The 17,328-nt window shown below is 39.5% G+C and overlaps 1 protein-coding gene and 1 pseudogene across 3 annotated transcripts in view; one reads left to right on the forward strand and one right to left on the reverse strand.

The window, feature by feature from the left end:
- The window catches only part of SPK1 (guanyl-nucleotide exchange factor), an 80,617-nt gene that overhangs the window by 36,970 nt on the left and 26,319 nt on the right, over positions 1–17,328 (reverse strand). For all 3 annotated transcript variants that reach the window (XM_088902660.1, XM_010280323.3, XM_010280322.3), the window contains 4 exons: positions 14,108–14,177; positions 3,229–3,390; positions 2,945–3,052; positions 2,817–2,854 (listed from right to left, as the gene is read on the reverse strand). In XM_088902660.1, the coding sequence (XP_088758786.1) occupies positions 2,817–2,854; positions 2,945–3,052; positions 3,229–3,390; positions 14,108–14,177 (378 nt within the window). The remainder of the gene's footprint in view (positions 1–2,816; positions 2,855–2,944; positions 3,053–3,228; positions 3,391–14,107; positions 14,178–17,328) is intronic.
- On the forward strand, positions 4,357–5,318 carry LOC148803402 (uncharacterized; annotated as a pseudogene).

The raw sequence follows: 17,328 nt of genomic DNA on the forward strand, positions 1-17,328 counted from the left end.
GACTAATGAAACCCTTCTCCGCAAATTCAATGAACACATCAACTAGATCTTGTTTCACAATTTCCTAGAAATCTTGGTAGAAGGCCATAGTGAAACCATTTGGCCCAAGGGCTTTAGATCTATTCATTGAAAAAACTGCCTTTTTTATCTCTTCTTCTTCAAAATTTCTTTCCAACCAACAAGCTTTTGTATCTTCTAGGCAAGTCCAATCAAGATCCTCCATAACTACTCCATCATTCAAGTCCAGTATCACTTTGATTGGTTATCTCTTGCCATTCTACTTCCAATTTAGCCACATAGGTTTTGTCCTCTTTCTCCCATTTGCCAATGCATGAAAATGTTTTGTATTACCATCCCCTTCTTTTAGCCACTTGCACCAGGATTTCTGTCTCCAACCGATGTCTTCCCTTGGTAAGATTTCCTCTAGCTCTCTCTTCAATTTGGATCTCACAACTCTCTCCTCAACAACAATAGACCCTTGCTCTTCCTTCTAATCTAATTCCTCTATGTTGGACACTAGATTGAGTTTTTTCTCCTCTAATCTTCCAAAACAATCCTTATTCCACTCCTTGATTTTTCCTCTCAACCTTTTTAACTTCTTATGAAATTTCACACCCTTCCATCTCACATCACCCACATCCTCCTTCCACCAAGTTTCTACTTTCCTTACAAAGTCCGGATGTGTGAGCCACATGTTTTCAAATCTAAATGGAGTGGGACCACTTAAGAAGGTTTCAAGACCTAACTTGATAGGGAAATGGTCTGAAGTGACTCTAGGTAAGGTTCTGGAAACTAGGTTCTCCTCATAGTTCTCTCATTCTTTGTTAAACAAAAACCTATCCAGTTTTGAGCAATGGGGAACTTCTTGAAGATTGGACCAAGTGAATCTAGCTGGCAATAGCGGGAGTTCCTTCAGCTCACATGAATCTATGAAGTTACTGAACTTCCTCATACTGGAGGTCACCCATTGGTTTGGGCAACTAGATTCATTTGAGAATCTTATCGCATTGAAATCCCTGCCACACACCAAGGTCCTTCCCATAAACCCCTAACACCAAATAACTCCTCCCACATATCATTCCTTTCTCGACAACTGTTTGGTCCATAAACATTGGTGAGAACCCAAGTAAAGCCATCTCTCATGTTTTTAAACTTCAAAGAAACCGAGAAACTACCAATCAGTTCCTCTACGACCACCACTACTTCGTCCTTCCACATGGTCACAATTCCCCTTGAAGCCCCACACGAAGGAATACAGGACCATCTAATTCCTCCAGAACCCCAAATATTTCTGATCTAGAACATATCCAACTCGAAGATTTTTGTTTCTTGTAACAAGACAACATCTAGATTCTCCCTTCTAAGTAGGTCTTCGATAACTATTCTTTTCCACACACTCCCTAAGCCTCTGACATTCCAACTAATCAGCTTCATAATTCTATTTAGGATGCAACCCTTGTTTTCTGCAAATTCCTTAGACTTGAGTTTTCCTTCTTTCACCCCTACCACTGAACTGTAAGTCTCCCTCAATGTCTAACTTCAGCCTCTCCACTTCTGATCTCTTCTTCCTTCTCTTTTTCTTCTTTTCTTCATTCTTCCTGCGATATACCTTTTGTCGGCTCTCCCTATTTTCCCACCCTCCTTGTCCCTAGAGATCATTCCTTCCTCCTGGCCTAGATCTATCAGCTTATCTCTTCTGATTCTAGATCCCTCTCCTTAAGCTCCTCGAGCTCAGTGCAAATCAGATTCCAAATCCTATCAGCCTCCTCTCTTACCCCTAACCTGTCTTCCACTTCTCTCTCTACTTCCACATCTTCCTTCTCAGACCCACAGGAATCTACACCACCTACTGGTTGGGAGAATGGCAATGGCGCAGATGCATCTGTAACAGGCAAAGAAGCACAATCAGTAGCACAAAACAAATTGACTACGATACCTGGTAACAAAGGATCTGAGGACGTCTCTAGGCTGAGAGATTGTAAGACAGATTCAGGTGCAGTAACCTTATCCACTAACCTTTCAATGTTCAGCTCCTTTGTCTTCCTTAACCCTTCCATTAATGCTATAATCTCAACTCTAAGAGAGTCACCTATTCCAATAGGACCAGAATACATTGCAACCACTCTCCCATCCTCGTCTTTGAAGGCTCATGTTCCTAAGTCCCCAGATTAACTTCACTGCTTCCATCAAAATTAACTTAATAGAACCAGAACCCGGTGTGGACCAAATAGGACTAGCAGTTGAATGAACAGGTGCTGAATTAGCCACTTCCTTCCATTTGTTAAGCAGCATATCCATAGAGACATCAACAAACAGCTCCAAAGATTTTACCCATTGGACCACTCTAAATGTTACTGCTTCAAATGATGGCCTCTTTATTCCTTTCCTTTTCTGAAAAAAAAAATCATTGAATTCCTTTCTTCCCATATTGTCCAACACATGGCAGCCCTAACCACATAACAGCAGGATTTGATCCCATCTCCGCTACAACCAGCCAGAGACCTTACCAACTGGGCCAGTTGGTACCATCTTGAGATTTTGGTGCAATTAATCAGTTGATGGCATTATCACCATTTATTAAAGAAAAATCATAGATAGGATTTATAAATGTATATGGCTGGGAACTGGGATAGACCTCATTGAGTTCAGATAAACTGAGAACCATATAAAGAGATTGTATCTTAATGGCCCTTTGTGTATATAATAATACAACCATTTTCATTTAGGAACACAATAAATTTTTGCTCACAGAGTAATCCATTCAAAATAAGCATTCAGTATCACATTCCAATAATAGCCACAATTAAAATGCTTACCGGGTTAATATATTGACCATGGCTCGAAAGGCTGCAACCTGAAAATAGATTAGGAACAACAGATAAGAGAAAGTTAAGGGAACATAAACAAAGTACAAAAGGATCAATCGAAGTTTTTATAAGAAGACCTGAAGTGTTTCACCACCATCGCCTATAAGATGGAGAAGCATATTCAAGATTGGCTGCAGAAACTGCAGCAAGAACATGGATTCAACATTCTTCAAGCTGTTGATTGCCTGAAAGTAAAAACAGATATGTGGTTGTCAAAAACTAATGACAGAAACACATATTTAGGCAAGTTCCATATCAAAATGGTTTTAAATGAAAAACATGTACCAATGGTTCACAACCAACCAAGGAAAAAAAAAGGAAAAAACAAAATGAAAAAGAAAAAAGAAAAGTAGAAAAATACTTCCAGAAGTTCAGATCCCCAAGGTGGACTTGTGCGAAGAGTATGCCTATCATATTCAAGAAAAAAATCTCGAATGCGCTCATTAATCGGAAATAAAGAGGAACACAGCCTCAACCGCAATCTGAACACATTCTTTCCATCTTCCAAGTAATCCAGCCTCTCCTGCAAAATATTCAAATTGTGAAATGCCAATTTAGATTATTAGATGGCAGTGGTTATAAACTTACACCAGAACCAAAATTAACCCACCAGAATACTTCCACTACCATGACAACAAAGAAAAAACATTCCTTGCTAAAGTTTTGGACAAACCTCAATAAAATTTGGTCAAACTTTAATAAATTGCTCCCATCAAAATATACATCCATAGCAATGAAATTACATGATTTAAATCAAAAACATGTAAACTAGAACTCTTAAAAATAAAACAGCTAAAAAAGGGTCTTCTCACTGTAAACAATAAAAAAGGGGCAGGTTCTCTATAAAACTTAAGAAAATCAACAAACTAAAAAAGTATTTAAAATATTAAATCAGATTAAATGAAATGTGTTAGTCAGATTTCTTTGATATAGAAGATGTGTTGCATTATCATCATGACACCAAAACATTTATTTATGTACAATTTGGATTTTGTGAATAGTTGACCTGTACAATGGACAAGCATTACTCTCTTTATTCCATCTTTCCTATTTATTTTTGGTAAAGAATAAAACAAGATTATCATTCAAAGCAAAGAGAAATGAGAGGCATTGATACAGAGATTGGATACCTCCTCAAAAAAAATATTTTGTTTCTTATTTCAAATAGTTACATTGGTTGTGTAAGGAGTCCAAAGTGTGTACCAGAGCCATAGCTGTCAGACTGAATTCCAACTCTAAAAGACAATGGAACACTTAATCACCTAGGTGATTGAATTTGACAAAGAAACAAAACTAGGTTATAGGTTAATTTCCTTATTTTTATATACCAATCAGCATGCATATGGCAGAATTGCATATGCTGAGATGGATGAACGGAAAAACTAGAAAGGATAGGTTCAGAAATGAAATCATTCAAAAGAACCTAGGAGTAGTCCAATAGGTGATAAACTGAGAGAAAGTAGACTAACGTGGTTTGTTTACAAGCATAGAAGACCACCTACAGCAACTGTACTATCTGTTACAATTTGAAGTTCAATACAAAAATGGTTATAAAGAGTTATTGGAAACTTGGCTGCAGAACAAGAGTTCTTTTGCGATGGAGAATTCAAGGCAATGCTGCAGGGAAAGAGAGTGATGGGGACTATGAAGTGGTTCAATGGGCAGAAGGATATTGGGTTCATCACTCCCAAAGAGGGAGAAAATCTCTTTGTTCACTAGTCGTCAATCCGATGTGATGGTTACCGGACCCTTTCAGAGGGTAAGCAGGTTGAGTTCGTGAGGATGGACAGTCTAAGGACATTGACGTGTCGGAACTAGGTGGAGGAAATGACTCTGGAGGTAGTAGTGGAAGAGGGTTTTTTTTGGTGGACAGGGAAGAGGTGGCAGTTATGGTAGTTAGGAGTGGAGGGTATGGAGGTGGTGGTGGAGGTGATGCCGGTGCTTGTAACTATGGTCAAATTGGTCATCTTGCCAGGGATTGTAATCAGGTAATTGCTGGTGTAGGCTACAGTGGGGGTAGTGCCAGTGCTCGTTATAACTTACAACTGTGGGAAAACTGGTTATCCAACTAAGGATTGTAATCAGGGCAATGATGGGGGTGCTGCTGGTGCTTGTTATAACTTATAACTATGGTCAAACTGGACATCATACCAGGGATTGTGATCAGAGAAATGGTGGTGGAGGCAGCACTTGGAGATCAGGCAGCGGTGGAGGATATTATGGTGATGGCAGAAGTTGCTTCAACTGTGGGGAGCAAGGGCATTTTGCAAGAGAGTGCCCCAACCATCAGAACCATCTAGTGACGGGTTTTGAGATTGATAGCATTTTACTTTAGGATTACCAGAACCGATTGATTTGGGGCAAATGCAAAGTCTCAGAATTTTACTTCTTTGTGGATGATTCTCTTTCCTGTTTTCTGGTAAAACCTAAGAATTTGACATGGTGGGTAATTGTTTAAATGAAGATATATATAGTTCCCCTTTCAAATAAAAGGACATAAATATGCCACCAAACAGAACAGAATTCAGGTATCTGATCCCATATAGTTGGGATAAGGCTTAGATGATGATGATGATGAATCAGCATGCATCACCATCATGCCTTATCCCAACTGTATGGAATCGGCAATCAGCATGCATATAATTTAAAAAATAATAATAGCAATATTGTTCATTGAATAACACTGAATTTCATATGAAAATATGGCAAAATCGAAAACATCATATCTAAAAGAGAATAAGGGGTGCAGCTTGTACAGGCTCAGGTTGGGCTTTTGTCAAAATTTGAATGGGCCCACCCCTCAAAATATCCATTTTAAATATGTTTATTAATTTCAACATCTCAAACACAACACTAATATAACCAAGTATGTAATCAAGCAATTGCATGTCAAAATTTTAAAAGCAACTAAAGAAGGCTGCAATTTTATACTAATAGAAGATGTAAGAGAAAGCAAGTAATGAAAGATGGAAAATTTCTCACTCCCATAGATGCTTGTAACATGTACATTTTGATTTGCATTAGTAAAATGATTAGTTATTGATTAAAAAAATGATGGAAAATCAAGGGCTGGAGCCCCTAATCATACTTAATGATAGAATAAAAGACTAATTGCATAAGAGAAGAAGAAACTTCATCTTTCCTACTCTTCTTTCTTTCTCGTTTCTCAAACCCTTCATATTTTGTCTCAATAGTGAAACCCTAAAATAAAATATGAGTAATATAAATAATATATAATAGGATGTAACAACATATAAACTAATAAGATCCACCATACTAATAATAAATATTAATTAGGTGTCTTCTTTGTGATTTTTGTAGCTTAAATTGGCATCTATTCACCTAGACACAAACAACTTCTTAATATACCTCATGGTGTTCGGGCTGGCAACCCATCAGAGGTGCCCTGTCGCCAAGGCAATGTGTTGACAACAATGACTAATGCTTATTATAAATCCTTTGAGTTGGTCTATCGTTGACTCATAACATTGCAATAGTGTTTCCATAGTTTCAATAATCTTACAATGTTTCCATGAACTCCCTAAAACATCAACAAATTCATTCCACTTGCACATGGACTTATGTTTTGCAACAAAACCAAATTATAAAACCATAGATGGCATTCCAAAGTTACATATCCCAACACTCTAATTCCTATAAATCCACTAAATCAAGAAACCAGAAAGCTTCTTAGAAAAAAGAATGTGTAACTTGTGTGGTTCCACCATGTATTGATTTTTTTTTATCAGAAAATATGTGGTTTATTAAAAATCAGATTGTACGCATTTTATACAATTTGATGACGGGACTGTTGATCCCTTTTCCTCACTCTATCCATCCCTCGTTACAGTGTAGCCCAAAATAATTGCTGTCTCAATGCCCCTTGTTTTGCTAATCCATCAGCTAGCCCATTTGCACTTCTTCGGACCCATTTAAATTCAGCCTCAATCTCCTTGGCAATTTTCTCCACTTCCCTAATCACATGTTTAAACGTCCATGGGGTGTGGCTGCTATTTGTTGCCCATGAAATTACTACTTTTGAATCCCCTTCCACTTCAACATGTCTGCATCCTAGTTGTTTGGCTAGCTTTAACCCTTGCCAATAGTTCAGCCTTCAGCGAGTTATCGTTGCCAATCGGCCCTGAGAACATACCCAATATCCTCCTGTCAAGGTTTCTTAATACTCCTCCTATTCCTGAAATGCCTGGATTTCCATATGAGCACCCATCAAAATTCAGCTTTACTTTATTGCCTTCAGGTGGTTTCCACTCCGGCCTTACTTTATCTCTTACTCTCGAAGATTGTGCTACTTCGGACCATGTTCTTAGAATATTTGCGACTGAGAAGACTTGAAAGCAGTCCAAGAGTTTTACCCAATGGGCTACTTTCACCTTGATATTATCAATCACTTCCTCTTCTTTTCTACTTTTTTCCAAGAAAATTCTGTTGTTTCTCTCTTCCCATATTACCCAACAAATTGCTGCCTTTGTTGCTTTCCACATTATCATCCCTCTTTTCTTTCTGTCTCAAGAAATCATGGTTGAAGAGTCCTGCCACATCTTGAGGGGGCGCCCACCTACAGCCAAAGAGAGTACAAAAGAAATCCCAAATTCAATGCACAAAAGAACAAGATATCATTAAATGAGAAAGGGTCTCACCACTTCCCTTACACAGTGAACACACATGAGGAGAAAGGCACATGTATGGCCTTCTTTTCTACAGCATATCACAAGTGTTTACCTTTCCAAGGAACATCTTGAGGGGGCGCCCACCTACAGCCAAAGAGAGTACAAAAGAAATCCCAAATTCGATGCACAAAAGAACAAGATATCATTAAATGAGAAAGGGTCTCACCACTTCCCTTACAAAGTGAACACACATGAGGAGAAAGGCACATGTATGGCCTTCTTTTCTACAACATATCACAAGTGTTTACCTTTCCAAGGAATACTTCCCAACAGAAAGCTTGGATCTTCGGAGGAATAGGCTTGCACCAGATTTCTTTCACTGGGAAGGTCCCACCTAGAGGGTTGGGGGAAGCAAGTAATTTGAAGAAAGAGGAGCAAGAAAAGAGGCCGTCTGGAGAGCCTACCCAGATTCTTGAGTCTTCCGACCAAGGGTCCAGGTGGATATGCCCTAAGAGGTTCAGCAAGCGGGTTAAGGATTCACACTCATTCTCCCTTAGTCCCCTTCTAAAGCCTAAGTTCCAGTTCACACCAGTTGGACACAGTGATCCCAACATGGATATAGATTTCCCCTTACGGTTAGATAGTGCAAAGAGATCAGGGAATTGGTCTTTTAGTGGGGTTTCCCCTACCCATAAATCTTCCCAAAACAGAATTCTATTACCTTGTCCCACATCAAACCGGATGGAATCAAGGAAAATAGGGTAGATTTCATGAATTGCTTTCCAAGGAGAAGCCGAAGAACTGTGAGGGGCAACTTTTGCATCCCAGCCATTTCCAGCCACCCCATGAATGCTCTCAATCACTTTGTGCCACAATCTGTCACCCTCAAAGGGAAACCTCCAAAGCCACTTACCTAGTAGAGTTGTGTTCCTTAAAAGGATGTTTCCAATTCCCAAACCCCCTTGTTCCTTGGGTTTACTAACCTGCTCCCACTTGATCAAGTGATCCTTCCCTTCCTCTCCTGGGTCCCAAAGGAAATCTCTCATATACTTCTCTAGGCACCTTGCTACCTTAGAAGGGATTCTAAAAGTTGAAACGAAATAGGTGGGGAGGTTTGCCAGAGTGGCTCTAATCAAGGCTATTCTTCCACCCAACAAAATGTAATTCCTCTTCCAAAGGGCTAACTTCCTATCAAACCTTTCTAACACTAGTTTCCAGAAACCAACTAACTTGGGGTTTCCTCCTAAGGGTAAACCTAGGTAACTAACAGGCTAGCTTCTAGTCTCACACCCCAAGATTTCTGCAAATCTCATTATTCTCCTTCTTCCAAATTGACCCCTACAATTCCACTTTTGGTCCAATCTATCCTCAACCTTGTCACTCCCACAAAATTATTCAGCAGCACCCTCAAATTTTCCACCAACTCCTCGTTGTTTCCTTCACAAAAAAATGTGGTTTCATCTGCAAATTGAAGATGGGTAACAATCACTCGGTTTCTACCTACCCTCCACCCTCTGATGAGGCCTTGAGCATCAACTTTTTCCACCATTCTACTTAACACTTCTGCCACTAAGGTAAACAAGAATGGGGATAGGGGGTCACCTTGCCTAATTCCTCTCCTGGCCGGGAAGAAATCCTTTGCTATACCATTGATTAGGATTGAGTACTGAGTTGAACTTTAGCATCCTTTGATCCAAGCCCTCCATCTATCTCCGAATCCGAATCTTTCTAAAACTTTTAGAAGGACATCTCAATTAATCAAGTCATAGGCTTTTTCTATATCTACCTTACAAACCAGCCCCTTTTCTCTATCCTTTCTTCTTTCCCCTACACATTCATTAGCCACAAAGATTTGATCCACAATCTGCCTTCCTTCTACAAAAGCTCCTTGAAAAGGAGAGATGACCGAGGGTAAATACCTTTTTTAGTCTTTCTACTAAGACCTTTGACAGAATTTTGTAAACACTCCCAATGAGACTTATTGGTCTAAAGTCTTTAGGGGTTTTGGCCTCCCTCTTCTTTGGAATCAAAGTGATAAAAGTGGCATTTCCTCCTGGTGATACCTCCCCTTTGGAGAAAAATTCATTAAAGACTTCTAGGATGTTTGATTTTACTATATCCCAACACTCGTGATAGAAGGCCATGGAGAAGTCATCCGGCCCAGGGGCTTTAGATCTGTCCATTGAAAAAATAGCTTCCTTGATTTCTTGTAGAGAAAATCTCCTTTCTAGGACACGAGATTGTTCTTCTGATAAAGTATCCCCTTCCATCTTTGGCAATTCTGGCAACACTCCATGTGGGCTTGAGAAAATTTCTTTAAAATGATTTACAAAAATCCTTGTAATCCCCTGGCTTTCTCTTACCACTTGTCCCTCTTCCTCCACACTCAAGATTAAGTTCTTCTTTCTCCTTCCCATTGCAAGAGAGTGAAAAAACTTAGTGTTTCCGTCCCCCTCTGCAAGCCACTAACATCTTGATTCCTGTCTCCAACAAATCTCCTCCTTTCATAGTATCTCTTCAAGTTTTTGCTTTTGATTCCATCTTTCCCCTCTTTCTTCTTCTAAAATGACTCTGAGAGCCTCTTTCCTATCTAGCTCCTCAATCCTTTTAACCAAACTATCTTTTATTTCCTTTACCCTTCCGAAATGGGCTTTATTCCATTATTTTATTTTTTTCTTTTAACCTCTTTAGTTTTCTAGAGAAACCTACCATTTTCAACCTCCCCAAAGGTCTGAGTGCCTCCCACCACTCCTTTAGTCTAATCTTAAAAGTAGGGTCTTCAAACCACATGTTCTCAAATATGAACGGAGAAGGGCCTCCCCTTGGGATTTCTTTCTCGATACAAATAAGGCAATGATATGAGGTAACTCTAGGTAAGCCTCTTGATATCAAGGATCCCCACATTTCTTCCAACTCTAGAGATAAAAGGAATCTGTCTAGTTTGGAGCAGGTTGGGGGGATTGAAAATTTGACCAAGTATAATCTACCTAAAGCAAGGGAGGTCTCTTAATTCCAAAGAGTCTATTAGCCTATTGAACCTCCTCATGCTAGTAGTAAATCCCTGATTTGGGTTGTTTGATTCCCCCGAATATCTGATGACATTGGAATCACCCCCCACACACCACGGGCCATTCCACAATCCCCTGATGGCACATAATTCCTCCTAGAAAGCTTTTCTTTCTCTGTAAGAATTAAGGCCATACACATTTGTTAAAGCCCATTCTCTTCTGTCCATCTTTCTTTTAATTTGTAGGGAAATTGAATACTGGGCAATCAATTCTTCCATACATTCCATTTCCTCATTCCTCCATATGGTTAGAATTCCCCCTGAAGCTCCCCACGAGGGTGTATATGACCAACTCAAACCCCTGTCTCCCCAAATGCTCCTTATCCACCTTCTATTCAGCTCTGGTAATTTGGTTTCTTGAATCATGATCAAATCTGGTTTTTCTTTCCTGATTAACCTTCTCTTCTTGGCACTTCCTTATCCTCTAACATTCCAACTTATTATTTTCATCTTAGTGGTTTTTGACACCCCTGGGATGGTACTTCTCAACAATCCCCTCTTCTTTTCTTCCCATTTTCCTCCTTCTCATAATTTATTCCACTCTTAAGCTTCTCAATCCCAATAATTTTCCTTTTCCTTTGCTTACTCTTTTTTCTCAAGTAGACTTTTTTTCCTTCTGCCTTTGTATCGCCCACCCTATCTCCTTCTAACCCCTCCTTTCCCTCCTACCCATCTTCCTTTGTCCCCTCCAAGGTTTCGTTCTAGGGTTGCTTTGTCTGGGTAGTGAGTGGGTTTAAGCTAGCATCAACACTATCCAAACCTAGGGTTCGGTCAGCTAAAACTTCCAGGATTAATGATATAACCCTAGCCCTCTCCTTCTCTACTCCATCTCCCAATAGATTCTTTGGCTCCAAAAATGTGGCACTTTGGATTGAGAGTTCCATGGTAGGTGGGGTTATGACAGGACCTGCAGAGGTAGCCAAGAACAAATTAGAGCCCTCTTTATAAGGAAGCAAAGGAGAGGAAAAAAGAACAAGAGATAAAGGTGTAGGGGTTCCCTGGTTCGGCACATCCAAAACCTTCCTTCGATCGATACCGGATGACTGAGAGTCCCTGGCAAGTAACACTGGGATAGCATCTAACTTATGTTCCTCTTGTGTATCTATGCTTCGGATAGTGTTGATATCTTGATCTCTGTCTTGGATATCCTGAGGTTGTGTCTCCCTTGGTATTTCTCTTGGATCACTGTCGGCTACAACTAGGTCCGCCTTAGGGGATGAGGCAAGTCTCACCTCTATTTCTTCTTCTGGTGACAATACAAAGGTTCTAGAGGGTTCTTCAAACAGTAGATGTGTCCCTATCATCTCATCATTCCACAGATTAAAAGCTTTAGTGTGTGAAACACTTCCAATGCTGCTTTCATCATGCCAAACATCTTCTTGCCTTGGATCTTCCCAATCGTCTTCTTCTTCGGAGTCTTCACGCTCGGACCTGTTAAATTTCGGATTCGGCTTGTCTGGGGTTGTGGAGTTCATCTTTGCAACCAGCGTCCATTTCCAGTTGCTCTCTGACTAGACGGTTTTTACTCCAGCGTCGTCGTCGACTACTTTCAGAGGGGTTCCGAAGATGTTTTCCACACCCACTGCAATAGAGGAGGTTGCAGGGGTCGATTTGGATGACGATAGACCCCAACAACCATCCCCAAACCTTTGGGTCGACCGCCCATGTGACTTTAAGTGGTCACATGACCTATTTAAGTTACCTGGTTCAACCAGTTTAGACCCTGGGTCCAGTTTTGGTGCCCTTTCAAAATTTGTCCTTTTATTTCCGCCCCCTCCAGCTACCACATCAGCATAGGATTTTTTCTTAGCTCGATGATCTGAAATGAATGCCTCAAATTCTAATCCTTCTTTAGAATTCTGACTGTCATCTTTCGAGTTTGTTGTCTGCCCGTTTTCCTTCTCCTTGCAAAGACAATCAGCCTTCTCCTCTAAGCTTCTCCATTTTTTACCTTTGCCACGTCATCGTCTTCTACCTCTTGCAGGATTCTACATAGTCTCTCTTCCACCAACGACAGCAACCAGACTACCTCATGTGTGTCGCCTACCTCCAATCTCACTGTTCTCGATATTGATTCTACTTTAACTCCCCCAGTTTCATTGAAACTGCTCTAATATTAGATACGTCCACTTCCTCCAGAACACCGCCGCACAGATCTGCGATTTATTTGAAGTTTTCACAGGACCAAAGATGAAATGGGAGTCCTAGCACCTTGATGCAAAAGGTTTTTGTCTGATCTTACACGATTCTCATTCAGACACCACTGACAGATCACCATTACTCCTTTAGCAGTCTGAATGGGAAGAGCATGTATTTCTTCCACCTGATTGTCTGCTTCTAGTTCTAGTAATGCCTTATCTTCTTGAAATGGCCGAAGAACGATGCTTCCGTCCACTTTCAGTTTTCTTTTAATCTCCTCTGCGACACATCCCCAGCTGCCTACTCTTTTGTTTGCAAGTATCACATATTTTTTACGTCAGTTCTGGTATGCTTGGTCTTACTTCCCTGCAACTTCCTTTTCACCAACTGTATGCAATAGATTTTCTAGAGCTTGGTTGGGTTGGATATTCGTTGGCCTGTTTTCGTTTCTCCATAAGAACATCTGCAATTCCTTTACGAACAGCAACCACCCCTTGCTCTGTTTTCCCATAGGAATACAAATCATTTGTCTTCTACCTTCACCGAACCATTCTGAAACTGTTACAAACCAGCCCTTCCTATTTAGTCGAAGTTCAGCTACAAACTCCTTTCCATTGGTTTTGATTGAGTTCTTCCAGGCTTGCATTTTCCTTGACACTAAAGCTACATCTAGGAAACCTTTCAGCCATGCTACTACCTCCCTTTGGATATACACTGTGGCTCTTTTTTCTTCTCTTATCTTCAGAAATACCAGAAGCCTCGTTTTCACTTCTTCTAGTTTGTATTGCTTTGCTTCGAACGAGATTTCCTTTCTCCACCTTCCCACTACTTCGAACTCTCCCTCCATGACTTTCTTCAAAATCTCAATTTTTCCCGTTCCACCATGTATTGATGAGCCACTTAATTATGTGCAATGATTACTTTGCATCTAAGTACTTTTCAAAAAGAACAAGTTAAAGCAAATTGGCATCAAATAAAAAGTCAAATATAGTATTCAAACATTTAGGAAAAAAAAGAAAAAGAAAAACACAAACTTGTCAACAAAAACAAGATCAAGTGGTTGGAATTTTCACCATAACCATGAGTCTGTAGGTGGGATCCCAGCTTACAAACCAAAACACATAAGAGATTTTTGTCCCCAAAAAATATAACATAATAAAAGAGGTAATAGAAAAAGAAAAAGAAAAAGAAGGTCAAGTTCGGCAGACCCAATTTTTTATATCTGAGAAAGCTCCATGATGAAAGTGAAACAATGATAATATTTGTACATTAGAGATAACTTTTTAAGCAAATATGGCAACACTTTCTCTTTTAAAAATAAGTACTTTTGTATTAGAGTTACACCTGGTTTATACTAAAATGGAATTTTCCCAAGTCACAACCCAAAGAAAATGATCAAAATATACCTTGCCATTGTCTTGCAGATAGTGTGGAACCAGCTCTCTCATAATCGGAAGGGAAATTTCAGAATGTAACCTGAGGCCAAACAAGCATCTTTCAGATACTCACAAGATAAACACATTGGTAAGAATCCAAAAATAATTAAAAGATGTCAAACCATATCATATGACATTGACAGTATCTGTTGTAGTGTAGTTTTTTTTTTTTTTTTTTGCGAAAATTTAACCAATCTGTTGTAGTGTAGTTTGCTGGTTTCTATCCCATTTCTTATATGTTTTTACTAGGACCAGGGGTATTTACGTCTTTTCCCTTTATATTATGGTTGCTCTATTATAAATAATAAGTGGAGCCGCCAAAATACTTGTCTCTCTTCTCTTCCTCTCTTCTACTCTTCTACTCTTCTCCCAAGGAAATCTAACACTGAAAACATGGTATCAGAGCCATAGATCTGATTAGAAAGGACTTCTCTAGTTCTCTATACTGTGCTCTTTCCATCCTTTTTGGTTTTCTTCACCATACTTGGAGGAACAACAGAACACATTGATCTGACCGAAGCAACTCCTCTTTTTCTTTTATTTTATTCTTTGTCCTTGGTTGTAGAACCAAGGCAGATTCTTTCAGACCTGTTCGTGGACCATGCGAAAAGTTCCTATTTGGAAGTTTTCTTCCCTATTAATGATCTACAGGTACTGACACCCTAATGGAATATTCCAGCAGTTCGTGGGATGTCTGAGTGACCTGTTTAATGCATCTATCCCCTTCAATTTCTGGTGTGGGATCACAACTATGTATACAGCTGCATTCAGTTTATGTTCCAATGCACTAGGCTGGTCAACAATCAAAAAAAAATGCCCTAGGCTGGTCAACTATGTATACAGCTGCATTCAGTCTATGTCTGTCTCCTCTTTTACACTTTTACAATGCCAGACTTGTCAACTGAGCAAACATTGGGACATCTTTCCCACTCCAATGTGTGGGGTCCTGCTACCATTTTGGCCAACGGAGGCTACAGATTCTTTATAACATTTAATGATGACTATTCTCGCTATACATGGGTATATTTGCTTCGTTGTCGTTAAGGATTTCTCACATATGGTGTACACTCAGTTTCATGTCGATGTTGAGATTTTTCAATCGATAATGCCAAGGAGTACTTCACTGCAGATATCAATGAACATTTCTCTGTAAATGGGATGTTACACCATAGCTCTTGCACTCAAACACCTCAACAAAATGGTGCTGCAGAAAGAAAAAACACACTTGTTAGAAGTTATTTGTGGATTAATGTTACAGATGCACATGTCAAAGAAATTTTGGGGTGATGTCCTTCTCAAACTTGATCAATTATATGCCTAGCAGAATTCTTGAGTAAAGGGCCCCATCAGCTCCTTCATCCCCAAACTCCTCTGATTTCTATCCTCTTTGGGCTTTTGGGTGTAAATGTTCTGTTCATGAATCATGACTAGTCGCCTTCACAAGGTAAACTTGGCCCTAAATCTATTCCTTGTGTCTTTCTCAGGTATCCTTCTTCTCAAAAGGGTTATAAGTGTTATAACCCTATGACCTCTTAAGTCTTAGGTTTCTTTAAATGTCATATTCTTTAAATCCCAGTCTTATTTCCCTACCTCATCAGGGGAGAGTTGTGATGAGAGGGGCAAAGGCAAGTTCTGTTTCCTATGTCCATTCCTGTCACTTCTACAAAATCCTCTTGTTTCATCCCCTTCTCGTACTTCTCCTCAGGGGGAGGTATCCTACTTGTCCTTCGTGTCCTTGTCGTCCTTTTCTCGTGATCCTTATCGTCGGTAGGTCCAATATGTGCCACCAATAGTAGAGCAGCCAAAAACTGTGGTCCCTTACTCTCGCCACCTATCATTTATGATCTTAATGTTCCTATTACACATCGTAAGGGTGTCATATCTTGCACTACCAAGCACCCTATTGCTCACTACACCTCTCTTGATTCTTTATCTTCTTCCTACTATGCATACATTTCTACTACGTCTAGTGTGTCTATACCTAAATCCATTGCAGAGGCCCTAGAATCTCCTAAATGGACATATATGCAATGTTGGAAGACGTCAATGCCCTACTAAGAACAACATGTGGGAACTAGTTGATCTTCCTAAAGGAAAACAAACCTATTGGGTGTAAGTGGGTCTCTATAGTAAAGCACAAAAGTTGATGGATCCATTGAAAGATATAAAGCGAGACTGGTAGCAAAAGGTTTCACGTAGATGTATGGTGTTTAATTACATGGAGACATTTGCAGCCATTGCAAAGACGAACTTTATACAGGTTTTATTGTTCTTGGTAGCCAATTAGGGATGGCAACTTCATCAACTTGATGTGAGAATGTTTTCTTGAATGAAGGCTTAGAAGAAATGTACATAGTTAAGCCTCCAAGTTTTTTATAAAAAATGAAGTGAAGGGAAAATTTGTCATCTCAAGAAGTCTCTATATGGATTGAAACAATCATCAAGGGTGTGGTTTGGCCGATTCAACAAAGCAGTTCAATAGATGGGGTTCAAACAATGCCAATCAGATCATATGATGTTTGTGAAGAAGAAAGCTGGAAAATTGTTGTTCTCATTGTATATGTGGAAAATATCATCATCACAGATGAATGGGAGATAGAGATACAAAGGTTGAAACAGTTCCTGGCTTCTCAATTTGAGGTTAACGATCTAAGTCCTCTTAAATATTTTCTTCGGATTGAAGTTGCTAGGTTAAAACAGGGCATCTTCATTTCCCAACAGAAATATATCCAAGATCTCTTAACAAGATACAGGTAAACTTGGGTGTAAACTAGTTAACACTGCAATTGAGCCTAATCATAGGTTGGGAGATTGTACAAGGGATTTTGTGGTAGATGTTAGATAGTTTCAAAGACTTGACGGGTGGTTGTTATACCTTTCTATGACCCAATCTAAAATTACATATGTTGTTGGTGTTCTCAGTCAGCATATGCATGCTCCTAAAACATCTCGTGTCTTAGAAGCTAAAAGAACATTTAAGTATTTAAAGAAACATCCAGTTAGATGTGTATTGTTTGCTAATAATGGACACTTAAGGGTTGAAGCCTACACAAATGCAGATTAGGCAAGCTCTATAGATGATAGGTCATAGGAGGTCAACTTCTAGAAATTGCATTTTTGTGAAAGGGAACTTAATAACTTGGAATAAGAAGCAATCAATGGTGGCCCGCTCAAGTGCAAAGGCAAAGTAC

This window comes from Nelumbo nucifera, chromosome 1 (assembly GCF_055504915.1).
Source record: "Nelumbo nucifera cultivar China Antique chromosome 1, China Antique-T2T, whole genome shotgun sequence".
In the NCBI taxonomy this organism is placed as follows: Eukaryota; Viridiplantae; Streptophyta; class Magnoliopsida; order Proteales; family Nelumbonaceae; genus Nelumbo; species Nelumbo nucifera.